This window comes from Camponotus vicinus, unplaced genomic scaffold (assembly GCF_025532165.1).
Source record: "Camponotus vicinus isolate PSW18456_S1 unplaced genomic scaffold, iyCamVici1.0 SCAF_1, whole genome shotgun sequence".
NCBI lineage: Eukaryota > Metazoa > Arthropoda > Insecta > Hymenoptera > Formicidae > Camponotus > Camponotus vicinus.
Genome location: NW_028141945.1, coordinates 30,728,579 through 30,755,600, shown reverse-complemented (window position 1 = coordinate 30,755,600; position 27,022 = coordinate 30,728,579). Strand labels below are relative to the sequence as shown.

The window sequence follows — 27,022 nt, the reverse complement described above, 5'->3', positions numbered from 1 at the left end:
CTTGATTTATAATTAAAAGATTTTTAATTAAAACGTGGCTTTTGATATTTTTGCTATAGTAAGATTGATTTTAATGAAATTTATCTCCAAATATCATTCATGTGTTCTGGAGGCATTTTGTTATTTATTTCGCGGCCCAAATGCACTGATAAGTTAAACGACATGATTCGCGTATGCATCGTTATCGATTTTGCACAGGTCACTGTGCAATCGGTTATCAGTGAAAGTTCAGATTCTACTCGCAGAATCATTCGTCGCGTTAAAATGATCGTCAGACAATTTGCCATTGCGCAACATTGTCATTATCATTCGTGCATTCTATGTAATCTTGCGCAAAATGCACATTTCGCAACTCTTTGCGTTCCCCTTTGCAACTTCTCTGTCATTTCCGTTGCACACGCACTTCCGTTTTCGCGAGCCTTCCCGGGGAATCTAATTTAATGACGATCAATTTAATAATGGCAATTAAATTGATAGAAATGTCCAACAGTTTGTTTTTTCTTTTTGTTCTTCTTTATGTCGCGATATCAACTTTATCGCATGCGACTCGCTTACTGGTAATTATTAATCGATGTGACGCTAAGTGCGACGGATAAAACACGGGCAGGTAGTTAATAATCAGCTTTGATCGACGGAGAAGATAATCGTCGAGGAGCGACGCATTGTGCAACTTCCCAACAACACGTCGCTACTTCGCAACACGAAGGTTTCCTCCTTTCTAAATTGACTTTTTCACTTGTGCATCAGCAATATAAACTGTAAAATTTGAAAAAAATGCATATTTACATCCGCATTTCTGTTTTTAAACAAAAAAATGGTTGAGAGGATGAGTAGAAAATTAAATTTGCCATATTTTTTTCTCAAATATTTGTCGATTAATTAAGTTGTTATTACTTGATTAAATAACATCGAAATATAATAATTTAGCAAATATTTTAAATAATATTTATATTTATGTATTATAATATATATTTGTATTTATACACATATATTGATTAAGATAACTCGTTGTTTTTTATTTATATCGAATTTATTATCTTCAATTTAAAACGATTGTGTATTTCAAAATATCTTATATCTGAACACTCTTTTAAATCTAAATTTTATTATATTTATATTTTGATGTTGATTATTCTCGATTTAAGATATCGATACTTATTAAATGCATATTTAATTACATCGATTAATAATCAAGTATCGACGATTTATCCTTGTTTGATCTCTTTTTGTTTAGGTATTCTGCCTAACGGTGAGTTTATGTATATCCTGTCCGATGATCCTGAAAACTATGACTTCAACCATATGATACCGTTCTAATCCTTAATCCAACGTGTGAGTCTTCCTAATCCTTATCGCTTACTCCCGCAAGTTCCAACCTATTACATGCGTTTCCATAACAGTGAATAAATATAACGAGAAAAATAGCGTACACACGTACTCTATCGCTCGGAAAAAAGATTTAATAACATCGCATGACATGACAGCTAAGTGGGATCCGACAGAAAGGTATCATTTATGATTAAGTGGGATCCAAACGGATCCACAATATTCTTTTCACGCAAAAAATTTCGCGATATCTTACACTTAATCATATTATACGCTATAATTATATTACAGAAAAAAAGTAGAAAACAGATGTTTTCTTTATGGTATTTCTCTAATATAATTAAATCAATTTAGATATAAAATATAATATCGCGTGTTTTGCACCGAAAAAAAAAATAAAAAATAAAAAACAAAATATAAAAGTTTAAATCTAAAAGTAAATAAAAAAATAAATAAAATGAAAAAATATCGAGGAATGCTACTGATTTTATTGCCAATTTTATTTCATCAAAAAAAAAATATATATATATATATACATGCGAAAATTATTAAATTTCCTCGGAAAAAAATGATACGCGCGATTTCTCAAGATCCCATCAAAGCCTGCAAATATATTCCTCACTTTTTAATCGTCAAAACCGATATTTTGCGAAAATATTTAGATTTACATTTTTTATCTGTATAATATTACATATGCGCATTCTTCCATGTTTTTTTCGCGGTGCTGATTTAACGGGAGACGCGAGGACATACGACTGACACGTACGTGTTCTTCTGTTCCAGATCAGAGACAAAAAAGTAAAGGCGGCGGAAGTAGTTGCTGCTCGGCTTCCTGCTGTATACTCTAGATCGCCCCGGTGGTCGTCGCCGACGTGGACCCGGTGGTGGATTTCGCGCGGATGGGCGCGCGGCACAGACGAGCGCGGGCTCACCCGAGCGCTGAGCCATGGTTTCTAAGATTTCATGCTGATGTATAATCGTTAGTGGCTGAGCTCGTGAGCAGTGTAGCACGAGAAAAAGAGGGAAAGAAAGATTATGTCGCTCCGGTACCCGTTGAACGGAGCGATGATGAGGAGCAAACGATGCGGGCAGCAACGGTGCGGTTCCCCAACAGCGCGGATGGCATGTCATCGTCGGGGATTTCGGTTCGTTTAGTAGGCGATAATGCGTGCTCGATCGATACGCGCTCGCGGAGAAAACTCCGCTCGGAAAGAAGAGGAAGAAGGGCGGATAGGGTAGCGTTGCGAGCGAACGGATCGTTGCTGGCACGACGAGTTAGAGTTTGCCGGGATGAGGTCTCCGGGTCGCCGAGTTGCGCCGATAGCGATGGTAGATGGTTTACTAACTTCGGCTAACGACGTCACTTTGGACGTTATGGCTCTTGTTGTGATATACAGACGGACGTGAAAAGGATTTGATTAACGATAATCGATTTCGTTAACGGCTTAAATTAAGTTTCGATTGACTTTTTTCCCTCCCCCTTCTCCCTAGTGTCTAGCTTGCGATGATTGTAACATCGGAAGAGACAGAGAAAGAGAGAGAAGGTATATATAATTGTTATTCTTGTAAAGTTAGCTAATTGACTTAACTGAATTTTGATTAACTACAGAGTTAACTAAATAAATTTAATTTAACCGCGCTGGTTAACTAATTTTGCATGGCGATGTTTCTTCATGCATTACATTGCTAATTTACATTGCTATAATGTAGATGAAATAATCGTAAATGTAGTTAGCAATATTGATTAAATTTTGGTTAGGGATTATGTTATTGTTCTTTTCTATATAGATTATAGCAGTAGCTGTAATATTGACAAGCAAAAAAATTTAGTTAATAGACTTATCTAGATTTTTTTGGCGAATGATCGATCCTTTTTCTTAGATTATGATTGCAGTTATAATATAACGAAAAGGAGAGAGAGAGAGAAAAAAACGGTTTTATTAATCATAAGCTTTTAATTAGCACACTTTCTCTCTCTGTCACACATACATACAGTTAACTTTAGTTTCGATTGCACGTCCTCTTGTGACCTAAATTAATTTAATTAATTTCTTCCTTCATCTCTATATATATTTTTTTTAAGAAGCAAAATTAGATTTTAGGAAAATGAAGCGTCACTTGAACATTTTATAAATATCATTCAAGTTAATCATATACTTTAACACCATTCGGTGTCGGTACAACCGGCCTCGAAGATCAGAAAAGGGGACAACGGAAAGGCGAACAATTGCGTGGACGTAATATCGTTTTTATTCGCCCAGATATAGGAAACTGCGTGCACGATAAGACGAATAGAATTTCCAGGGGGAGAGGTCGAGTAGCAAAAGAGCTACGACGATTCTGAACGATACATTCGAGACACACCCTGGAACGGCGCTACAATGCTTAGAAACTCAACCACTATCACAGTACTCTGCAGCGTTATAATAATTACGTAGAGACGGGATCGTATGCGTGCTTGCGTAAATATGAGTGTATCGCGTCCAAATGAGGAAGAAAGAGAGGGAGTGAGTGAGTAAGAGAGCGAAAGAGACGAGAGAGAATCGAAGAAAGAATAAAATTTATGTTGTGATATGCAGGTAGCGAATATATATATATTATATATATATATATATATATATATATATATATATATATATATATATGTATATACAGAGTGTTCCTAGCTAATCGCGCTTTCTGCCGGTAGAGAGGTACTGCGTTAATAGTTAAAGAGAATTTTTGCGTGAGAAAATTTGGCCGTTTTCGGTGCGAGAAAAGGATAAGTCACTTTACAGTAAGTTTTATTAGTCACGGTAAGAGGACGATAAATATGCGAAGACTGATACGGATTTACGATCATATATTTTCTTAGACTCATTCCGTATTAACTATTTACGCGGTGTTTATCGTCTCAAACAGAAACTGCGGTTGGCCAGAGACTCTCTGCGTATATAGAATGTTGAAAGAAGAGAATGCAAATATTCTATTTTTTGGAAAATTTTTTAGTTGTCTTTCATGTCTTAAAAATCCTGATTATCCATGGCTATCAAGCTTCACACAGTTTGAATTTACTTTGGAATTTAAGCGTGCATATAAATTGTATTGAAATTATATATATATATATATATATGTGTGTGTACATGTATAAGTAAAATATAATATTGCTAAATATAATAAAACATATAATACTTTAATTTTATATAAATTTTGGGGAAAAAAAATTACGAAAACTACTTATTATAATATATTTTTCGATAAAGATATAAATGGAGTGATCTCAAATAGATTTTTATCATGAGTTTAATATCTTGTATCCTTTTTATCAATCTATTTTCCGGCAAAACTTTACTTGGCGTTCAAAGTTTGTTCGTCAAAGATAAATCACGTCATGATATTAAAAAAAATCATTTTTAAGTCGAACGAAAAACGTTCGTTGGCGTAGTTTTGCATCCTCTTCTCTTGACAGCTCGTATATACGTATTATTATCGAAGTCGTGTGTGCATTTTAGTGTGTACGCGCGACGGTATGAGACACGTTGACGCACGTTAAGCTCTCATACGAATAGACGACTTTTATTATTATGAATTTAAAGAGGAAGTAATTATATGACGCCACTTTGAGAGTTTAGTATTCCGGAATATAAAAAAAAATTATCGGAAGAAAGAGAGAGAGAGAGAGAGAAAGAAAGAGAAAAAGAGAGCGAGAGCGAGAGAAAACATTGGATCTCTATAATGAGTAGTTATGATTAAATGAAAATTCAAATATATTTCCTGTTATATATAATCCCCCCTCATCCCCGCCAATTCCCCTTGATCCTCTCTCTATTATTCCATCTTCTCTTGTCTCCCCTCCCCTCCCCGTTCCTCCACCCTCTTCGTGTTACCCGTCCATGCGAATCTGTCGGGCCTAGAACGTCGCTCTCGTTAGACCCAGAGAAGTAATTCCACGCTATGAATTTACGTGCCCATTTCGAGTATCAATCGTAGTTAGATCCAATCAAACCGTTACGACGAATACGTTGTAGGCGATTCTCTACATATTAATACACATACACACACACATACACACACACGCGCGTACGCGTAAAGAGTAACTCTCTCTAACATACTATCTAACATACTCTCTCTAAACATACTATCAGTAATCGTACTGTAATTCTTACGAAATGCATAACCCTGTGTATATATATATAATGCAATGTTCTTACTGTAGTTAAATTTGCGAGAAGAGAAGAAGGGGAAAAAGCCAGAAATTTGTGCGATCAACAGCGCGAGCTATGTTTAATTTATTTCTCTTGTATACACGTACATACACACACGTACACATTATATATATATATATTCGCGAAGTGAAACGCGAAGCGACCATGTTTGTATATTTCGAAATCGTTATTAGTACCTGCCTGACTCATAAACCTGTGCCATACTGCAATTCTTTTATCCCCCACTTCTCACTCTTTCCTTCTCCTCCTCCTCCTTTTCTACCACATACTTCTTCCCTGCTGCGATCGGCTTTTAACGTGCAAAGTATTTTTGCTTGTATTTTTTTCTTGTGGAACGAGATTGTGCGAAAGACGTTCAACGATTAAAATTCAGCGATGGCATGGTGTAAATGAGAAGGAAAATGTTCTGTCAATCGGAACATGTCAATATTAAGGTCGAATTGCGTCGACAGCAGTCTGAATGGAAATTTAGCTAATCCCAGTCTACCCTTTGGGCTGTCCCTTTCTATACGGATTAAAGTCCTATCTATAATTTGAGAACGCAGAGGGAAAATTTAATCGAGACCGGGATTAGTGCTGACGTCGATGTCGCCGCAATCGAGCTTAACATTGTTGATAAATTGTCATTGAGGTAGAATCAATCAGGCCGAATGAATCAACCGCTGCAGAAAGGGCGTGAATCGATCTTTTATACAAACGAGTCGGAAAAATTTTCGTTAAATTTGTGCGATTATAACGAAAAAGATTGAAGATTTTTTTGATATAGTAAAACTACTTTATCAAATTTAAAAATGTGCAATGATCATAAATATTCGCGAGGACGACATCTTACCATTTATTTAACAATTTTTACAAGAAATATAATTGCAAACGCGAAAGAATAATAGTTTCTTGTTACTTTGAATAATTTCCTTGTTTTAAGACATAAACCTTTTTTGCAACGATTGATTCTTTTTTATAGTCATTAAATTATAATGCGAATTATCAATGTTTTTGTTTGCGATAAGATTTATCAACCATCCAAATGAAAAAGATAAAGTAATGACAACGATATTGTAGACAGAGTAGCTGCGAAGATGTTTTTACCTTTCCGAATTTGAACACATACACATTTTACAATTTCAAAACTTATACTAGAAGTAATGGTGGCCAAATCTCTCCACAAACATTTGCTCCATATTCTCTTCAAGACGATAGTCTGACTATGCATTTTGATAAATAGCTATAATTCTTTTAAAAGGCATAGAAATCATTAAATCAATTAAATTGAATAAAAAGTATAAAATGAAATGAAAGAAAAGAATAACTTTCTCGTGCTATGATTGAGCTATATTTCTATAAAGATTCTCCTCGGGAAGCTCTCTTTAATTTGGCCACTACTTCTATACAATATGAACGTTTCTTCGCGTCCTATTTCAAAGCGAAATGAAAATATCAAAGTACACGCGTACCGCGGCAGAGAATAATGTTATTCCTATCTACTCCTATCGAAGCGATCCTGTACGGTGAAAGTCTAACGACGAGTACATTGTATATACTGTAGGTTTATGGGAATGGCTCGCACGATGCACTCATTAACTTACTCATTGTTCTTTACTTCGTCTTCTAGTAATATCATCGGTTGTTTTTTTTAGAGAAAGGATCCGCATATATAAAGCGCTATCTTAATAAGCGAATATCTTAAAAAAAAAAAAAGTCATTTTTTTTGCTCCCGCCCCGCTCCCCACGATTCATATTTTTTATTGTAAGATTGTAAGTTGTAGATTATCTATAAAATGCTGTTTATATAGGGAAACAAATTGTTTAGTTCGTAAGATTTTAAGATTTGCGAAAGAGAGAGTGAAAGAGAGAGAGTGAAAGCGAGAGCGAGAGAAAAAAAAAAGAGAGCAAAAGCTGCACATTACATCCGGTATGTTGTGAGCTTGTGGGAGGGATGTGCGGAGAATATGAAGAAGACTCTATTAGTCCTATCGTGAATGTACTATTAAAAAAAAAGATGTAATGAAGAGTTAAAAAGTATTCTTAAAGATCAGTTGCATTGTATTCATTTCACGTGCAATTTAAGACGCGTCCGAGATCATATAAAATAGCGTTGCGTGTCGAATTCACACACAAGATGAAAACGAATGTCTCTGTAAGGAGATCGAAAGAGAAAAAAGAAAAGGAAAGACCACTTTCTTCCCCCGGAATTTGTGGACTTTCGCAATTTCGCATTTACCATCCATTTTACTGAACTTGATTTTGAATTATCGTTACAAACATAAAAAAAAAGGCTCTGTAATAAATTTATCTTGTAACTCTTTTCACTGCAATGTCACTTTCACATATTGAACATAAAGAGAAGATCGCAAATATAGTTTCTGAAAAGACCTTATCATTAACCACGAGATTAAAAACTTTCTCTTTAAATATAAAGAACTACTCGAAATTAAGATTATTTCCTTGAGAGAGTCCGGAAAAAGGTGTGAGAAACACGCGTAATGATGAAGATTGGCGATATTTCCCGTGTAAGAGCGTTAAAATACATATAAAAGTCAGTTAAAATACAAATACATCATGTGGTCGTTGATTTGAAAAACATATATATATATACGTATTGTTAGCCTCGTATTAAATTACTAATACGTTCCGTAGAGAGATATATCTTACAAATATATATATATATATGATCTCAAATAGCCAATAATTATGTTATACTCTCTCTTTTGCAGTTAATAATTTAAACGGACGATCAATTGACTCGCCGTGCCGTGATAAACGATAAATATGGAGATCATTTCATAATACATGCTCTGCTGTGGCATATATAGAATATACAGCCGAGTCTCTCTCTGTTGTTCAAACGAGAGATATAGAAAGTCTACAAATAATAAAAAAATGATATAATATCGCGTGCATAATCTGCAAAGAATTATACTTCTATGTACGTCATATCAAAATTTTAGCCTATAAGAATTCATTAAGCATGGAATTGCGAGCAAAAATTTAACTCTACTGGTTCCGCGTTTTCTTCTCAATAAACAAATCTCCTCATTGTTGTAAAATCGAAAGAATATCGCAGACCAATAATGATATCATGTGAATCCATTTCTTTTCATAGTTCTCCGTCGCATTTAAGGATTGTTCATTAAATTGGCAAAATTCCCATGTAAACAGTAAAATAAGGAAATTACATATTCACCGAAAATAAAATCATATATTGAATTAAATATATAGCGATTCAAAATTTGATTTACGTGAGCAGGTAAAAATACCTGTAGAAATACTGAAAAATACATCAACTTTTTCCACTGTTTAACTTTCGAGAATATCGCAATTTCTCAATTTGATAATTGTTGCGTGTCTAAAATTATAAACAGGAATTTCGATATTCATATAATCCAGTTATCGCTCGCAGATATTCTTTATCGTGTCTCACGCGAGATTATTGGATCAATTTGCCACCTTTCGCTCGATATCGACGAAGAGAAAGAGAGGATTTATTTCGGTATATAAGGACTTGAGGAATATCAAATTTTGCTTGCAAATACAAGCAGATTATATCAAATATGGAGCATAAACGCAGCATAATGCTATATTACGAATAATACGCGAAACATTCGATGATAGACGTATTTAATGAAAACAGAACGATATTTCTTGTGAAAAACAGATGTGAGATTCTTTCTTTAAATATATCTGGGCGCGATAATTTTAAAATTTATCTAAAATTAATTGAGTAAAATTTTATTCGTATTGTACATCCTTTCTTGTTAATTATTCAGATATTATATACATTGTTTTATAATGTAATCTTAGTTTTATTAAGGAATGACCGTTTGAATTTTCAACAAGAAATATCTCTCATTATAAATCTAATTGTCGAATGTTATGCATATTTAAATATTTCGCTACTCGTTGGCTATAATAAGGACGCATAAGCCACGTCATATTCGTGATATATCAACGAGCAGAAAATTGCAGCTTATACGCGGTTCATGTAATATCGTAACGATTATACCGTTATATAACGAAAGCCGTTTACTAATCCACATTTATATATATACATATAGGAAGGAACTCTACGATAAAAAAATCTCACACAATTACTATTTTGAATACTACCTTTCGCCTATAAAAAAACGGATCCGCTTTATTTTTTTCTTCTTACTGGTAGTTTGTATACCTTATGATTAAGGAACGCGAGGTACAAAGGTAACAGAGTGACCGTTTGATTTGAAAGAGAGAAAGAAAAAGAAAAAAAAAAGAAATAATAAGAAATTTATATACTGCGATACGCGCCGCGTCAGGAATGTAATCGACATTCTTTGTGTAATTGTAATGTAAACGTAAACACCAGCCAGAATTCATGCAATATGTCCCTACTCAATGTTCACATACGAAGATTGAAAGAAATGTATAAAGCTATGTAGTATTATAAAAAAAACGAGTATGTATGATTTATATTCCTGTACTACTTTTCATGGACATCGAAATATTCACCTGACATAGTCATGCCTTCTTTTTATTCTTGCAAGATGATCTCACAAGATTGAGAAATAAAATAGGTTCAACTTGTGTAACATCTAGATATTTTTTGCAGACAATAATTATTTATGATAATGTGCGACACGGAATATATCAAATAAAAATCTTACACGCAATCAACGAAAATATGGGACAAGATAAAAACTTAATATTCTGTAACTATGAAAAAAATATCTGAAAAATTTAATTTCTTATCGAATATTTTTAATGAAAAGCAGTGTTGTATAGTTTTATATTATCAAAATTGTGATATTTATTAATTTTTATTAGAAAATACGATATTTTTTTCTTTTACAAGTTTAGTTATTGTATTAATGTGTCTATATTTATCGAATTCTGTCATTGTCAAAAAGTAAATGATAATTAAAAGATGTAGATAAATGAAGCTAATTATTCATTATAGAATCATTAGCTTTTTTCCATAAAGCATTTGATACTTGTAAATGGAGATATAAAAATTGCACAATTCTCCAGATTGAATTTCAATCAGGAATAAATTGATACAAGTATACTATTTTCAGCAAAAAAAAGCAGCTATGAAGCTGCAACTATCCAATTTCTTACAAAAGAAGGTATGTAAAAAACTATTCAGATGATCACCTTCTATAATAACAAATTATTCTAGAAAATTGCTCCATATATTGTCATTTATTTCAAGAAGTTATATCGAAAATATTTAGATTTAAAATATACATATATAATTCTTCTCTTTATCACATGAAATTAGATTTTTTTCTTACGAATTTGATCTATTTTTCTTCAATGAAAATAATTTAATGTTCTGAATAATTATCCATTTAATTAAGCTTCAGAAAATAAAATATTTTTTATTTCAAGTAAGTTTTATTTTATTAATCAATATTTTAAAATTAATATCGCGTTAAAAAGATTTGTTATTATAGAAAAATTGTATAAATGATGATCTATCTTGGGATGATAAATAGCACAAATTTTTATTTTTATGTATTTATTAACAATCTAGATGTACCTCCAATGGATCCATAAATATGTGCCATTGTAGGGAGTCATAAATAATAACTTTGATACCATAAATTTTCAAGCTAAGATGACATTTGAAACTTCGATCTAATCTCCTTAACCAGATTTTTTATTGGCATAGTTCTTAAAATTAGGCACAAAGTACATGGGTGATATTAGTATTGATCCAGCGATACAAAAGAATGCAAATAGCTTTTCCTGCAACATAAATCATCATCGTTAATATAGAATTTGCTTGAAAATTCATATAATTTAATATATGTGACAATGATCTTTACATGTATATAAATAAAAAATTTTATATTACAAGATATATAAGCTATTATGTAAAATTTTTATACTGCTTGCGCACATTGTACATTTTTCTACGAGGATTGGTCGCAGAAATCTTATGTTCTTGTATTAACACATAAAAATATCATCCTTCTACAAAGCAGACTAACTGCGCATCTCCCTTCCTCTTATGTAATTTCGTCTACGAGAGAAACTATACTTACAGCGTTAGAAATTTTCACCCTTGGCACCGTGCTAAGAATTAAACTGTGATACGACCTGGCAATAACGCCCGACAAACGGGACGTGTTTGTTAAGCTGCTGCGAATCGCGAACATTTTTACTTTCGTTGCTCGCTAATCTTTACGGACGATATCACAATAATGGTTGAAAAACTAGGAATATGGATTCCCAAGATGCGTCGTTGAAGTTTTAATCGAGTTTGCAACATTACGTTCGAAAATTTACTCGTTAAGTCCCGATTTACAATAGATAATTTAAGCCCTAAGCCTTAAGAAATTGACCAATCACAGCCGAGTATTCTCTTCATATTAGACTGTGATTGGTCAATCTCTTAAGCGTCGTCTACAATGAGATTTTAAGGAGACTTAAGGCGTAAGACTTAAGAAATTGACCAATCACAGTCGAGTATTCTCTTAATACTTGATTGTGATTGGTCAATTTCTTAAGTCTTACGCCTTAAAATCTCATTGTAGACGACGCTTTAGGCTGAAGTCCCATGAAGCGGAAATATTCAGCGGAACGGAATGCGCGGAGCCAACGCGGCCAATCACAGCCATAGAAAAAGCACCGCAAAAAAAAACGGAATGGCTGTGATTGGTCGCCCTGGCTCCGCACTTTCCGTTCCGCTGAATATTTCCGCTCCATGGGACGCCGGCCTTAAGGCTTAAATTACCTATTGTAGACCCGGTCTAAAGTAGCGTTTGATTGGACAAAAGAAGAAAAGATTCCTTTATTCTGATTGGTCGACTCAATGCTACTCCGACGAGTAGATTTTCGAACGCAAACGAATCTTCGAATTGACGCAGTTTGACACTTCAACTTGTCCAAACATGTGATGTGTCCGTATGTTTCTAAAAAGCAATACTCAGTTTTATTATAAATCATTATATATTCATCACTGTGAAAACAAAATAAATGAAAATTAACATAATTTAATTATAATGCTTGATTTAAGTATCATTGAAGAATCGGAGATTAATTACAATTACGTGAAAAATACGTGTGAGAACCTGACCCTAAATCAACTGTATATTGATATTTAAGAAAGCTTGGAACTTAATATTTAGATCAATCATCTATCAAAAAAAGTAAAATTATCAAGAGAATTTAATAATTATTATAATAGAAACTTGTGTCATAAGATATAGCTTATATCATATCTTATTTAAATTGAAAAATGGATGCTGTTAGTCCTACTCCTCAAGATCTACAGAGGAAACTTTATTTCTTGGTGGAACAGTTGCAGCACATGGCTGGAGAGCTCCCACCAAAATATCAGATGCGTCTGCCATACGAATTGCTATCTGGTTTGGCAAACTCTTTGTTAAACGACACCATTTTTGAGATAGTGAAGGGACTGATGGAAATACAACATGTCACTGAGAAGCATCTCTTCCAACAACGGCTTCAGCTTCTGAATCAACAGAAAATTGAGTCTCAAGAGACATTGTTGTCCGCACCAACAACAGAAGAAGAGTTAACGGCGATAAAAGCAGCTCTGCACAAAAAACACAAGGAAGAGTTAAAGCAATTGGATATGAAATTAGTGTTGCAATTAGATCAAAAGGTGGTGGACCAGCAGAGCATATTGGAGAAGGCTGGAGTACCTGGATTCTATGTGACTAATAATCCAATGGAGATTCAAGTGCAAATGAGATTGTGTGACTTTATAATTAGACTCAGCAAGATGGATATACCCACTTAACATGAATATAAAATCACTTTTCTTTTTATATAACATCTGCATATTTATCATTTATCCCCTGGTAAGCACTTATCATTATTTTTTTATCATTACTTATACTGATCATTATTTGATATTAAATTCTAAAAAGATTTGCGATTTATTTTATAATACTTAATACTTAAATAAAAACTTTATGGTATTTTGTTTAAATCAAGATCTTTTTTGTATGCAGTGTTCCATATATTTTGTTATATTAATAAGTATTAATATATTAATATATTAATATATTAAAATTTACAGCCATCAACTTAATATAATGAATCACTTACGATACAATACTTTTTTTTTAGAATAAAAGAATATTCCTAATAATTTCATAGATATTATATATATAATAAAGAAAAATAAATTTTTAATGAAAACACAAGTTATATGCTGAAAAGATATAATATTCTTATATTTTCTTTATTCATATGTGTATTAAATTATTATAATAAATAATATTAAAAATAAGTTTATAATAAGATTTTTACAAAAGTAATGTAATAAAAAAAATTTTTCAGATATATTAAATTATCTTTTAATTATAATTTATATTGTGTAATTAATTATATACACATATATTAAAGAAATATAAGTAATTATATCTCTAGAATAATTGCTTCTTATTCATAGAATAGCATTTGTGTTATTTACAAATAGAAACACTTTGAAAGTGTATCTAATCATATCCATACTCCTATAAAAGAATTATTAATAATAAAATATTTTTTTACATTTTTATGAAATATATTCAATTAATTCAAAAGATTATACTTTTAATGTAGATGATCTATTCCTTTCTTTTTTTTAGATAATATATTAATTTTTTTTTTTCAATGTATTATACAAAAAATAAAATATGAAGTAGAAATTTTGTCAGCAGTATATTCTGGAATACACTATTTAGATTTAACTGAATATTGATTGTGTGGATGAAATGTGATTACTAATTGGTTTTGTAGATTGAAAAGAGTTGGTTTCATCCGTTTGTGCGAAACATATACGATAAACATCGTCGAACGTTGAAGCAAAATGCACTTCTAAACCATCTGTGATATACTTAGGCAAGTCATTGAAATCTTTCTTGTTCTCTTCAGGTAAAATTATACATTTGACATTGACGCGTTTTGCCTAAATAAAAATGTATTTTATTAGTTTTGTACTCTAAATTATATACATATAGTATGATAGTAAAATTATACACACATGGAATCAAGAAAATTATATAATGATGTATTAAATTAATATCGTTATGTAATAATAATTGATTGAAATTAAATCGAATAAGAATTGGTTGGAATAAATGGAAAATTATATTTTTACTTACTGCAATAGTTTTCTCCTTGATGCCACCAACAGGAAGTACCTTGCCTATGAGGCTCACTTCGCCCGTCATGGCCACATCCTGCCTGATAGCTTGATTTTTAGCGAGAGAAAGCAATGCCGTAGCGATCGTTACACCCGCACTAGGTCCATCTTTAGGAGTAGCACCCTCAGGTACATGTATATGTAAATGGGAATCGTAGAGAAACGTATTGGAAGGATCCTCATGTTTCAGATGATTCCTCGCCACAGTCATCGCGATATGTATAGATTCCTTCATTACGTCACCGAGATGACCGGTGACCTCGAAAGTACCCTCAGACTTTTTACCGCCTGTCGGTTTTCTGACAGTAGTCTCAATGAACAGAGTGGATCCGCCCATAGCAGTCCACGCTAATCCCATTACAACTCCAGGAGGCGTGATTTCATACATCCTGTCGTGCGTGAATACGGGCTTTCCGACGAACTCTTGCAGATTGTTCGCAGTAACGTCGATTTTATTGGCCTCTTTTCTGACGACCTTAAATGCCACTTTCCTGTGTACTTTTTCTATGTGTTTCTGCAGGTTTCTTACTCCCGATTCTCGACAATAAGATTTAATTAGTGTTGTAAGTGCATTGTCCTGTATATTGATTTGATCATTAGTGAGACCACATTCGGTTCTAGCCTGTGGAACTAAGTACTGTTTCGCGATGGCGAGTTTCTCTTCGGCAACGTAACCCGACATGTCTATCATCTCCATACGATCTCTCAGAGGTTCCGGAATGGTATCTATTACATTTGCCGTGCAAATGAATAGGACTTTTGATAAATCTACTGGAACGTCTAAATAGTGGTCCAAGAAATTCGCATTTTGCTCAGGATCGAGCATCTCGAGAAGAGCAGATGCTGGATCTCCTTGATGTCCCCTAAGAAATATCGTAATGACAAAAATTTTTTAAATATACAAAGATGCCACAAAAATGTTTTTACTTTCTAAACAACTTTTTTCATATTTTGTTCTATATTAAATATATTTTATATATGTGTGTATGTAAATCTAGCTTATATCTAAATTACATACTTGCCAATCTTGTCGATTTCATCTATTAGAATTAATGGATTTTCAGTCTTAGTTTTTTTCAAGCACTGAATGACTTTGCCTGGCATTGCTCCTACATATGTTCTCCTGTGACCCTTGATCTCCGCTACATCTGTCATTCCGCCGACGCTAAATCTAAAGTACTCTCTGTTCAAAGCGCGAGAGATCGATTTAGCAATAGAGGTTTTGCCTACTCCAGGAGGCCCATGGAAACATAATATCTTTCCTTGCGTACTGCCTTTTAGTTGACTAACAGCAATAAATTCTACAATGAAAGCATAGTATTTGTAGTGTGTAATATTGTTGAAATCTACTTTTATATAAGTATTTTTATACCAAGAATTATTTTTTTTATATCTTCCATTCCATAATGGTCTTCATCCAAAATTTTGATGGCATCCTGAAGATTTAAATTTTCTGTACTTGTCACACCCCATGGCATGGATGTAAGCCAGTCTAGATAATTTCTCGTAACGCTAAAAAATATAAAAATTATATGTGAATTTTATAAATTTATATATATATATATATATATAAAATACTTTTTTATTCTATAATATATACTGATTTTTAATACATACTTGAATTCACTACTATGACTTTCTAAGAAAGATAATTTGTTCAATTCTTCTTCCAATACATCCATCACTGGTTTAGGAACTGTCTTTTGTCTTATTCTTTCCCTGTACTTCTCTTCTATTGCATCTTTGTCATCCTTTTCCAGTCCTAATTCTTTCTTGATAACTTTTAATTGTTCGTGAAGAATATATTTTCTGTGTTGCTGTTTTACTTTCTCCTCGACCTCTCTGCCGATTTTTTGCTGTAGCTTACTTAATTCATATTCTTTTTTCAGAAGTGCGAGAGATAGTCTCAATCTTTTTAAAATCTATGAATAATATTTCAATATATTCCATCAGTTTCATACACCATATAATAATAGCAGCAATGCACTTACATCCATTTCTTCCAAGACTTGCTGCAATTCTTGTGCATCTGCTCCTGTTAAGGCAGCACCCAAATCACTGAGATAAACTGGATTGTCCACAACTTTTTGCCCTTGATGCAGCATTTGTTGCAATGCTTCACGATACAAAGGATTCATACTAATTATATCACGAATTGTCTTAATGAGTTCTTGCGTCAAAGCCTGTTTAAAAAATATTTTGGTTTCTGACATGTGTATACGTATATAATATCATCAAATAAAGTACACTTAACATCGTGCGACTAATTTCAAAATAATGCAACTAAACTTAGACTTATTGGTGCAAAAATGCAAAAGATAAACAAAAAAAAAACAAAAAAATTCGAGAATACTTTCAATATTTTCAATATCATTTATATGTTACCTTAATTTCTTCAGTTTGTTTAAATTTTTCATGTGTGACATTCACAACTTCCACCATTAATATAGGTTGATTACCAGATTGAGGTGCTGACAAATTTGATGGTTTTTCTGTTTTTTCAGAGGAAGAATCTACCGGCGGTTTTACTTCTGTAGAGTCCACTTCATCAACTTTTTCTATCTTCTCTAAAACTTTATTCTCTGCCTTCTTGCGCAATGATCTCCGACTTATCTTGCCGCTATTTATTGTGTCGTCTACAGGGACGGTAATTGTAGTATTTAATAGTGGGAACGTCAGTTTCATCTCTGTATAAAGTAGGTATGGCAATATTTTAACAGATTATCAAAAGGCAAAGTATGACCACACCAGTCGCAAAGAGACTCGTTTTTATCAATATATTAATAATAGACATAAATTTCTATAAAGTATGACCTTTTTCACTATAGCTATAAAAAAAGTACATTATTTAAATATTTTTCTTACTATGTTCTGACTTTGGATTTGGATCATCAAAAATCTGATTAACAATCTTGATTCTTCTATGTGCCATAATCACTAATCTTAATCGATTTCCCAAATCCTGGATTTCATGTACTTGTGCAAATGTTCCAATGGGATAAATGTCATCTAAGTTTTGAACAATTTCAGCTTCATTTCTGTATATACAAATATAAAATTAAAAGTTACATTACAAGTTATATTAAAAGTTACTAATTCTTTTATGGCATTTATGTATTATTATTGCTTTATTATTTTATTCCACTTTAAACTCATAGAATATATCAAAAATACATTTGGAAGAACTTACTCTTCATTTTTCTTTAAGAAAACTCCCACATAAGGCTGATTGAGCTTTATTTTTCTCCGTATTAAATCTATCAAAATTGGATTGCTAATCTCGATTAGCTTGATAAACCTAGGAAACACTGGGTTTCTGTTGATAGCGATGACTGGTACATAAGGCCATACTTCAGGTACCACCACAGTTGCAGGCAAAGAGGCAGCATAATCTCCTGGTTGTTCTCCATTACCATCGCTGAACAATATATATAAAATAAGGTTTAATAAAACTAATGTACAAATGTAACTCTTAACTATTTTATCATATTGCATTACACAATATATACTTACAATGATATAGAAATATAATGAAAATTTCAATATATAATATATATTAAAAAGAAAAAAATAAATGAAAGATAAGGAAATAATTGTTACTGAATTAAAGAAATTAAAAATAGAGAAATCGATTTAAAATAAAATTACTCAGATTAAGGAAGATTAAGTACGATGGAAAAATAGGATAGGAATGAAGGAAATTATAGAAAATGAACAAAATTATTTTACCTTGGAGGAACTCGATCAGAGTACCTTTTCGTGGCGAAGAATCTCACCGATACCACGGCGGGATGAATCCGCGAGTGTCCGCGTGTATTCCTCAATAATCTTCCACCTAAATATTCCGTTCGTACTAATTGCGGCCTGACACAGGCCGGCAAAGGTACGCGGTGATCCGAGGAGGAGCGGTTTTTGCAAAAAGTGCGCGCGATCGTGTTGTTCTGCCGTAGAATCGGCAGCAATTTTACATTCATCGCTGTCACGAGTCGCATGATTCTCCGCAGATTCTCATAAATCCTACTCGATTTTGTTTGACGTTAAAATAAAAAAGTAGATGGGGGTTACAGCGTAATCTTACGAAATACATACACACGATTTCGTATGATTCGTGACTTCGTGACCTAACATAAGCTGAGAATGCTAAAACATGCTGAAATATCTGTTCTTTTTAGCTGCACTTGGTTACATTTGGCTACACTTGTGAGATCATGTTCCTTGATGATTCAATATAAATATTTCACGTGCTTTACTTAATTTTTCTCAGTTTCTCTTTTTTTAAAATTAAAGTTATCTTAATATAAAACGCTCAAATTGAAATAACTGCCTTAAACATAAGTATTTCCTGTTGTCTTGGAATAAATAAACGTTATTCCCAGTTATTCCAACTCTACAGTTTTTACAGTAATTATATTTGAAATTTTTTAAATTGAATAATTTTATATGCAGTATAAAATAAATATTTATAGTATAAAATTTATAGTATAAAATAGTATAAATATTGTATAAATATAGTATAAATATTTATAGTATAAAACATATATGTATATCGCATAAAAACTTTAAAATTTAACGAGTAATAAAATAATTTTTTTTTTATATAAAAAATATATACAAAAATATTAATTTTATATGTTGCGTAATATTGTATATTAATTTTATTAATACAAAAGAAGAATTAAGCTTCTAAATGCAAAAGAAGATTAAGCTTCTGAATACAAAAGAAGTGTATACAAAAACAAGAAGTTATTGATTAATTTCCAAGTATAATTAGTTCAATAATGGATAAAAGAATCTACAACAAACCACTAAATAAAAAATTGATTCCAAAACTCCCAACAAATAATGACCATTCACAATATGAAACGCCTCAATCTGCAACAAAAAGTAATGAAGATAATATTATTGATTATAGAAATATTTCTCTTACTTTAACAGGTATGCTTTAAATTATAATCAATTAATATCATTTTTTTATATGCATTGATTATTAATATTTTCTAACACTTGAATGTTGTATGCAGGAGAAATAAATTCATCCTGTATACATAGAGATAATTTAACACAGAAGCAGCCTAATGTTATGTTTGTAGAGGATACAGAAGATGATGATGAACAGTTCATTTCAAATATGAAAAAAATTATTGACAAGAATTATAAAATGTAAAACTAATTAATTAATATATATTTGCATTATTATACTTTGTATTTTATTCAAATATATATTAATATCTATTATACAAATAGGCAAAACAAAGAAAACCATAGTCTAAGAAATTTGCAAAGCAAATCATATTTATCAAAGAAAAAGAAATGTGTATTTAGTGATGAAGATCAGAATTTAATAAAGCGATTTAAAAAGTCTGTGAATGAGAGCAAAGATTTACATACAACTTTACAAAAGCCTGAACTACAACAGCCTGAAAATGTTGCTTCCATTAGCAATTCTAAATATTCAGTAATAACTAGCACTCCAGAAACTGCTTCAACTGTTACATTGAGTAAGATTAATACAGATTTCAACAGGTATGCTTTAAACATATTACACAAATATATATGTTAATGAATAACTGCAGTAAAATATGTTTGCGATTGTAGTTGATCATTATTTTCAGAAATGATACAAATCAATCGCTTCCCCACATAATTTCACAGAAAAATGATCAATTGATCCCCAGAAATACAGAGATTGTTACACAAACTGAAATTGTTGAAACAGAAATCGAACAATTCCTTTATTGTGAGATGCTTTACTGCTTGACACCACCCCAAACAGATAAATAACTTATTATCATAGTTCCATTATCATAGATCCATTTAAATCATGGTAAATTTATAACGTTTATTGATAATTTATTATAACAAAATATTAAAATTACATTAAAATTAATTTTGTTAAATAATTTTAACATTTATTATGTACATAAGTTATATGTTGTTTGATATATTTTAAAGTTCTGATTTTATCTGATAAAAATAAGCTATTGTGAAAGAAATTATGTTTACAGAATTAAATATCTGGTTATAATTCTCTGTTACTGTATAATTATAATTTAGTAATATAATTTAATTAAAATTTTGTGATGTAATTTTTAATATACGATTAAATATACTACGTATTCAAATATCCCGCGATATCTTCTGCTAAGTGTGGGCCAGAGGGCATACGCGTGCGCATTTAATATATTGTTTCCATTCTTTGTCACGTGACTGATTTTAATTCATGCCATCTCAAGGGCAAGCGGCGCTAAAACTGGCCCTCGCTTTTCCAAAATACAGATAAAAATTATGTATTCTAAGAAACAATGAGTGAATTTAAATTACATCATTTGATCGTACAATTGATTGATTTATTAGGGTAAGTGACAAAAGATGAATGTTTTATAATTTGTAAAATCAATTTATAACATTACTCATAGATTTAGAAATATATTTGAATGTACATATTTTTGCATAGAGAATAGTGGTGTACAAATATTTTTATGTGTAAATATTATTATTTTTAGCTCGGAGTCTGCTCCTGAGGAACATTTAGAAAAGCTACAGAAAGAATGTATAACAGCAAATGCATTAAACACTGTTGCTCCTCACAGTTGCATTCAGCATCTAACAAAAATTTCACTCCAACCAGAATTATTTGTACAAAAATATGAGGAGCTAAAGTCCAAAAAGTTAGTGGATAATATAAAATCAAGTTGTAATATAGATTTTTTCATTTAGGTGCAGAAAGATAATGAAAGATATATCTTTTCAGAGTAGATCTGTTAGGCCTGTTTGTACAGACTTTGGAGTTAATATCTCAAGATGAAGAATTGAAAAGATATTTATCAAAATCTGCACCAAGATCAACAGCTTCCTTAAAAGATCCAACCATTACACAAGAAGATTTGCCAAAGGTAATGATATATTAATGCTATATTTCTAATATATGTGTGAGATGTATTTTAAAATTATATTTTAATAGGTTTTAATTAAATATGCTAAAGTTTGTTATATTTTTTTCTACATAATATATGCTATATAGTAAATACAATTTAAATATTGGATAGATTTGCAAAACTGTAATCAAAGCTGCTGTGGAAGGAGGAAAGAAATTAAACCAGCAAGTATGTACAGTCAATTGGAAAAATGACAGTGTTGTAGCAAAATATAATTGGGTGGCAGAACGTCCACGTATCACATGGGATTTTCATAGTGATGTTGCTGTAACACTTTATCAAAGTATGTAAATTATTTTTTTTACAAAATACAAGAGGTTATAAGAGGTAATAAATATACACGTCTGAAACAAATAATTACAGAGGTTGTACCAATTATATCTCAGGAGTCTATACTTCTATGGGATATTTTATATTGCTTGAAAGGAATAGATGGATCATACATAATTTCAGAACCTTTAACGAGTCCTTACGGTGTTAAAACTTTTAGTATATCACCTGATGTTGGTAAGGAGTGTATTACAAATTTTAATCTAAAGCTTTAATTAGAGAAAATTAAATATATAATAAAAAACTTTATATTTTATTTTCAGGTATATCGTTTAAGCAGTTAGCACAACAGATATTACCTTTAGCATCCTATTACTCCATGACAGTGAGATTTGTTGAAGAGAAAGTCTCACCAGATGACGGACAAGTCAATCATGCTTTGAGAGGGGCTATTCGATCTTTGTTAAAAGATTATTTGGTAACCAAATTGGATACTTTCACAGATGAAATAAATATATGTCTAATATAATATATTTATATTTCTTTAATTTAATATATATTTCGTACTTTATTTTAGCTTTTTGTTGTGCAACTTGAGACAGAACACATTCATGGTAAATTAAGCTTGCAAAAACTATGGTTTTACATTCAACCTACTATGCTTACGATGTCTATACTTTCTCAGATTACATCAACAATATGTAAGGTTAGTAATAATGTTAGAATATTAATTAAATAATTTTGATTATACTTGATTCTTTAAATATATGCATGGAGAATATATATTATTTTTTTTTATAGTTGGAATATTAAAGATTATGACATATAATGTTGATTGATTCTAGGCAAATGCCAGAGGAGGGAAAGTATTGAGCCTTCTTCATGAACAAACATTAAACAGTATCAGTGGTGAAGCAAAGTCTAAAGAACTATGTTTATACCTGATGCAAGCAGCGAGCATGCCATATATGCAAATATTAGAAAAGTGGGTTTACAAAGGAGTGATATGTGATCCATATCAAGAAGTTAGTATTATAAATTTATTCTTATGTCATGTTATGTATTGTAAGTTGAATATTCGTAATATTGTCTATTTTTCAGTTTTTTGTAGAGGATAATGACTTGGTTCATAAGGAAGAGCTTCCCGTGGATTATTCTGCGGATTACTGGGAGAAAAGATATACCATGCGACCAGAAAGGATACCTGTATTTCTAAGTGAACATGCACAAACCATACTTAGAACTGGAAAATATTTTAATGTGATCAGGCAATGTGGTATGTTTCTTAATAATGTTTCTTATTTAAATATATTTATTTTATATGTTAAATAAAATAAGCTTTATATAATAAGAATTAATTATTTTTAAGCAATTATCCTATAAACTAAAAAAAAGATGTATTTATACAGGTAAAACAGTACAATGGGGAAAACAAGAACCCTTAAGCTATCAATATCAAGGGCAGAAATATATAGCTGCCATTGATAGGGCATATTCAGAAGCTGCCAGGAAATTATTAGAGGTACTCATGAAAGAGAATGATTTAATGGGTAGGCTACGCAGTGTGAAAAGTTACTTTCTTCTTGCTCAAGGAGATTTTGTGGTGAGTTTAGCTTTTAAATATCAAATCTGAATTTGAAGTTCTTTTTTATTTGAATAGCTTTTATTATTTCTATATATTTTTATATGTACAAAAATATTTATTGAATTTTATATCATAGGTTCAATTTATGAACTTGTGTGAAACTGAATTGAACAAAAGTATGTATGATATCGTTCTGCATCGTTTAGCATCTCTTCTCGAGGTTGCTTTGCGAATGTCAACTGCAGATTCAGATCCTTATAAAGACGATCTGAAACCGGAATTACTTCCATATGATCTACAGTATCAAATGTTTAGAATACTCTCCATTCAAACCAGAGATGAGAAAGGTAATTTATTAAAAAATCTCGATCATTTAATTATAAAATTAAAAATGGGCTGGAAATAAGTAACACTGAATTAATTTTTTTGTAGAATATTGTTTTCAAGCAGGTAAAATTTTGACTGGTTTGGAAGCGTTCGTTTTCAATTATGATGTTAAATGGCCAGTTTCCCTGATTATTAATAGGAAGGCCATAGCTTGTTATCAAATGTTGTTTAGACATCTATTTTATTGTAAATATGTTGAAAGGCTATTGTGCAGGTAACTTTTACTTTAATTATAGTATATGGATTTCATATTTGTGTAGCAAAATTTAAAAATTTGTTATTTTATAGGGTATGGATTAGCAATAAAATAGCAAAGACTTTCACGCACGAGGTGGCCATAGCTTACAGACAGGCATTTTCATTACGGCAAAGAATGCTTGATTGTATTCAGCACTTAGAGTATTACATGATGGTGGAAGTCGTGGAACCAAACTGGTTGAAATTTATAAATAAAATGAACAAGGTATTGATTTTTACTTTATTATTATCTAAAAAATATATGTATATATACTAATATTGTTAAATGTCTTTATATAATTTGTTAAATAATTAAAACCAGGTCAGTAATGTCGACGACGTATTGAATGTACATCAGGATTTACAAGACAGTTATCTGAAGGAATGTATGTTAACGGATCCCGATCTTCTCGGTTGCATCACCGGTATTTGTGCAATCTGCGTAGAATTCTGCAATTTTATGCAGGTAAGTCTACTATCGCGAATTTGTGCGTTCCTCTCTAACAATTCGCATGTACGAATTTACATTTAATGATCTCTTCCTCTAAGTTGCAATCATTATTTCAGTTGAATCTGTTATAGCATTTTATGTTGTATTACATAATATATTTATATTTCCATACACTAATAAAGATAGGTCTCATGTTCTTTCCCTCGTGTCGAAATATATGTTATATAGTGATTAATATACATTTTTTCAATCAGAAATTTTTTACTAAATCTTTAAATCATGAGAGATACTTGCTTTACAAAATTATCCTTAAAAATCAAATTAACATTCAGTGAGATAAAATGACGATAAAAAACGTAACGGGAAAGAAAATAATGATATATAAAAGAGACTTTGATCTATTAAATTATATTTTGCTAATGTTAAGCGTATGAGCCGCTACTACATTGATGCTGAATTGACATCCATGATTGGTGCCTGTCAGGAAGATGCCTATGAATATGAGGTATACTTTCAAAGCTTTAAGCTCGTTCTCATGCATCTCTGTAGCCCTAGAATCATGAAGCATTTCTTTGCAAATAAGGCATCTTTTAGAGATCATTATTATATTGTTAAGAACATGCGACTGTCGTACATTCCCCTTAATTTGCATGAAATATGATTAATATTCTAATATGAATACATATCTTCGAAATATATACAGATGTTTTGATGAATAATGTTTAGTGAGCATTCTTTTTACATTGCATTATTTTGCGTGTAAAATGAAATGAAAAATACATATACAAAAAATTAAAACATTTTTATACATCTCTATATAAAGCTAAAGTATATTAAATGTTATGTAACAGCATCATTTTTTAAAATCCTCACTAGTCAAAAAAGGATAAATTATAAAAAAAATCTTTGCTAATAAATTATATATGCATCCTGGAAAGATATTTGAAGAAGATGAAGTAAGTATGAAAAGAGAATATGTAGGCCAGTGTTATTATATATATGCTATGCATTATATATTTATATATATTTACTATTTTGTCTTGATAAACTGAATTGGTATCTTAAAGACTGTGTTAAGAAGTGTTTTTGTAGACTCTTGTGTAAAAAGAGAATTGATATTTAATGAACCTACAAATATATTTACCTATAAATATATTTATTATTTTTTTTCTAGTAAGAATATAATTTGGCAACATAAATTAATATAATAATAATTCTGTTCTTTCTCAATTTTATAGAATGATAATTTCTTTATACTTTGGACTTTTTTAGAGTATTTAGAAATGTAGAGGGAAGAGAAAGAGTGTACATATACATATCTATATATATTTCTACATTATATATACCATATATATATATATATATATATATATATATATATATATATATATATATATATATATATATATATATATATATATATATATATATATATATATATATATATAAATTATGTAGAAATCTCAAATTTTATTTATGTGTATTTTTACTTATGATTTTGACATATACAATTTTTGAAATTTAGTAAGTAGTTAAAGTTTGTCCCCCAATAATTTATATTTTATATTTATTTTTTTATAAGGAAAAATTGGTAAAAATATAATTATATTTTTATAATATTTTTCGTAAAAAGCACGACCAGTTGATAGTCTTTACTAGCATATTATTACTTATCATATTATCGTTAATTAAGTAAAAATATATGTCATATATTTTTGTTATATTTCAGAAATTGCTTCTTAATTTTGTTTATGCAATATGTACATGTTCATATTTATAGTGTACTAATAAATTGCATTCTTTGTACCAGACCGAGAATGTTTCTACTGCGAAAGATGGAACAGGGAGCTTTGAGGAAACAATTGCATCACTAGATGAAAGATTCACTAAAGTATTGACATGCCTTCTAGACCGAATCTGCGATTTGGGTTGTGAAAACAACAATGAAAAACTACATAATGTGTTATGTCGGTAAGTCTTCTATTATAAGTTTTAATTAAAAATTCCTTTAGAATGAATCAGGAAGAATTTTATTCATTTTTAGCAAAGATACAAATTGCACGTACTATAAAAACTGAAATCATTTTTATATAAGACATTGCTTAAAATTCAAATAGTAAAGATTCTTTTAATTCAACTAATATAACTTAATAAAAATTTCTGCCGCGTCTAATATAAATTAATAAGAATTTCGTCGCGTTAAACGAGAAAATTCTGTTTTAAAAAATTTTAAATTATAATTAATATAATTTAAAAACGATTTGAATACAATTTATGTAAACGAGAAGAAATCTAATTTAGAGAAAAATATTGATTCAGAATATAAAAAGATCTAATATTGAGATTCCTAGAATAGAAAAAGAAATCGACAATATTGTATGTAGGTAATTAACTTGCTGTATTGACCTTTTATCACTTTTCATTATTTTTGACATGTTTTTGACACATCCAGATATTATATTTATACATAAATATTTTTTATTAAAG

At 30.8% G+C, this 27,022-nt stretch overlaps 5 protein-coding genes and 1 long non-coding RNA gene across 12 annotated transcripts in view; 4 read left to right on the top strand and 2 right to left on the bottom strand.

Annotated features, from left to right (window-relative positions):
* The window catches only part of Ubl3 (ubiquitin like 3), a 47,129-nt gene extending 37,155 nt beyond the window's left edge, over positions 1 to 9,974 (top strand). The window contains exon 4 of the mRNA XM_083078732.1: positions 2,110 to 9,974. Coding sequence (XP_082934858.1) covers positions 2,110 to 2,174 — 65 coding nt within the window. The 3' untranslated portion in view covers positions 2,175 to 9,974. The remainder of the gene's footprint in view (positions 1 to 2,109) is intronic.
* A 1,021-nt stretch (positions 9,975 to 10,995) lies between these two features.
* Positions 10,996 to 11,767, bottom strand: LOC145959676 (uncharacterized). Its single transcript, XR_014435125.1, has 2 exons — positions 11,555 to 11,767; positions 10,996 to 11,255 (listed from the first exon to the last, which is right to left on the bottom strand). It is a non-coding gene; the product is annotated as an uncharacterized LOC145959676 (long non-coding RNA).
* A 655-nt stretch (positions 11,768 to 12,422) lies between these two features.
* Positions 12,423 to 17,214, top strand: Gdl (gonadal protein gdl). Of its 3 annotated transcripts, none has more exons than XM_083078638.1 (4): positions 12,423 to 12,575; positions 12,814 to 13,339; positions 14,265 to 14,799; positions 17,175 to 17,214. In XM_083078638.1, the coding sequence occupies exon 2, from the start codon at positions 12,823 to 12,825 to the stop codon at positions 13,276 to 13,278; it is 456 nt and encodes a 151-aa protein (XP_082934764.1). In that variant the 5' UTR covers positions 12,423 to 12,575; positions 12,814 to 12,822; the 3' UTR covers positions 13,279 to 13,339; positions 14,265 to 14,799; positions 17,175 to 17,214. The 3 variants fall into 3 exon arrangements, with proteins under 3 accessions (XP_082934764.1, XP_082934754.1, XP_082934747.1); XM_083078628.1 differs by having other exon boundaries at positions 12,423 to 12,661; XM_083078621.1 differs by having other exon boundaries at positions 12,423 to 13,339.
* On the bottom strand, positions 14,096 to 18,805 carry Lon (lon protease homolog, mitochondrial). 3 transcript variants are annotated; one of them, XM_083078576.1, is made up of 10 exons: positions 18,400 to 18,805; positions 17,861 to 18,088; positions 17,536 to 17,708; positions 17,056 to 17,357; positions 16,662 to 16,853; positions 16,288 to 16,592; positions 16,043 to 16,182; positions 15,689 to 15,971; positions 14,630 to 15,533; positions 14,096 to 14,433 (listed from the first exon to the last, which is right to left on the bottom strand). In XM_083078576.1, exons 1-10 carry the CDS (start codon positions 18,660 to 18,662, stop codon positions 14,212 to 14,214), a joined length of 3,012 nt encoding a protein of 1,003 aa, XP_082934702.1. In that variant the 5' UTR covers positions 18,663 to 18,805; the 3' UTR covers positions 14,096 to 14,211. The 3 variants fall into 3 exon arrangements, with proteins under 3 accessions (XP_082934702.1, XP_082934709.1, XP_082934713.1); XM_083078583.1 differs by having other exon boundaries at positions 18,424 to 18,805; XM_083078587.1 differs by having other exon boundaries at positions 17,056 to 17,306; positions 18,400 to 18,804.
* LOC145959599 (uncharacterized) lies at positions 18,266 to 20,460 on the top strand. Of its 2 annotated transcripts, none has more exons than XM_083078609.1 (5): positions 18,266 to 19,071; positions 19,433 to 19,605; positions 19,692 to 19,830; positions 19,915 to 20,193; positions 20,283 to 20,460. In XM_083078609.1, the coding sequence occupies exons 2-5, from the start codon at positions 19,449 to 19,451 to the stop codon at positions 20,449 to 20,451; spliced, it is 744 nt and encodes a 247-aa protein (XP_082934735.1). In that variant the 5' UTR covers positions 18,266 to 19,071; positions 19,433 to 19,448; the 3' UTR covers positions 20,452 to 20,460. The 2 variants fall into 2 exon arrangements, with proteins under 2 accessions (XP_082934735.1, XP_082934726.1); XM_083078600.1 differs by having other exon boundaries at positions 19,341 to 19,605.
* Positions 20,461 to 20,809: 349 nt separating this feature from the next.
* LOC145959506 (gamma-tubulin complex component 2) overlaps positions 20,810 to 27,022 on the top strand; it is a 6,991-nt gene continuing 778 nt past the window's right edge. Inside the window, exons 1-16 of one of the 2 annotated variants that reach the window (XM_083078411.1) lie at positions 20,810 to 21,025; positions 21,174 to 21,338; positions 21,422 to 21,563; positions 21,717 to 21,888; positions 21,969 to 22,112; positions 22,199 to 22,353; positions 22,453 to 22,581; positions 22,721 to 22,900; positions 22,977 to 23,151; positions 23,285 to 23,478; positions 23,597 to 23,807; positions 23,893 to 24,061; positions 24,136 to 24,310; positions 24,407 to 24,550; positions 24,963 to 25,040; positions 26,346 to 26,506. In XM_083078411.1, coding sequence (XP_082934537.1) covers positions 20,973 to 21,025; positions 21,174 to 21,338; positions 21,422 to 21,563; positions 21,717 to 21,888; positions 21,969 to 22,112; positions 22,199 to 22,353; positions 22,453 to 22,581; positions 22,721 to 22,900; positions 22,977 to 23,151; positions 23,285 to 23,478; positions 23,597 to 23,807; positions 23,893 to 24,061; positions 24,136 to 24,310; positions 24,407 to 24,550; positions 24,963 to 25,040; positions 26,346 to 26,506 — 2,447 coding nt within the window. In that variant the 5' untranslated portion in view covers positions 20,810 to 20,972. The remainder of the gene's footprint in view (positions 21,026 to 21,173; positions 21,339 to 21,421; positions 21,564 to 21,716; positions 21,889 to 21,968; positions 22,113 to 22,198; positions 22,354 to 22,452; positions 22,582 to 22,720; positions 22,901 to 22,976; positions 23,152 to 23,284; positions 23,479 to 23,596; positions 23,808 to 23,892; positions 24,062 to 24,135; positions 24,311 to 24,406; positions 24,551 to 24,962; positions 25,041 to 26,345; positions 26,507 to 27,022) is intronic. The other variant, XM_083078421.1, reaches the window with a different exon arrangement.

Excerpts from the sequence above, each read along its gene's own strand:
- Lon (XM_083078576.1), bottom strand. The coding sequence starts at position 18,662 with ATGCGACTCGTGACAGCGATGAATGTAAAATTGCTGCCGATTCTACGG. Across the intron at positions 18,089-18,399 it reads TCTGATCGAGTTCCTCCAAG|CGATGGTAATGGAGAACAAC; the intron begins GTAAAATAATTT and ends TATATTGTTCAG. Across the intron at positions 15,534-15,688 it reads GAAATCGACAAGATTGGCAA|GGGACATCAAGGAGATCCAG; the intron begins GTATGTAATTTA and ends GATATTTCTTAG.
- Gdl (XM_083078621.1), top strand. The coding sequence starts at position 12,751 with ATGGATGCTGTTAGTCCTACTCCTCAAGATCTACAGAGGAAACTTTAT.
- LOC145959599 (XM_083078609.1), top strand. The coding sequence starts at position 19,449 with ATGGATAAAAGAATCTACAACAAACCACTAAATAAAAAATTGATTCCA. Across the intron at positions 19,831-19,914 it reads ATTGACAAGAATTATAAAAT|GCAAAACAAAGAAAACCATA; the intron begins GTAAAACTAATT and ends TTATACAAATAG. Across the intron at positions 20,194-20,282 it reads ATTAATACAGATTTCAACAG|AAATGATACAAATCAATCGC; the intron begins GTATGCTTTAAA and ends CATTATTTTCAG.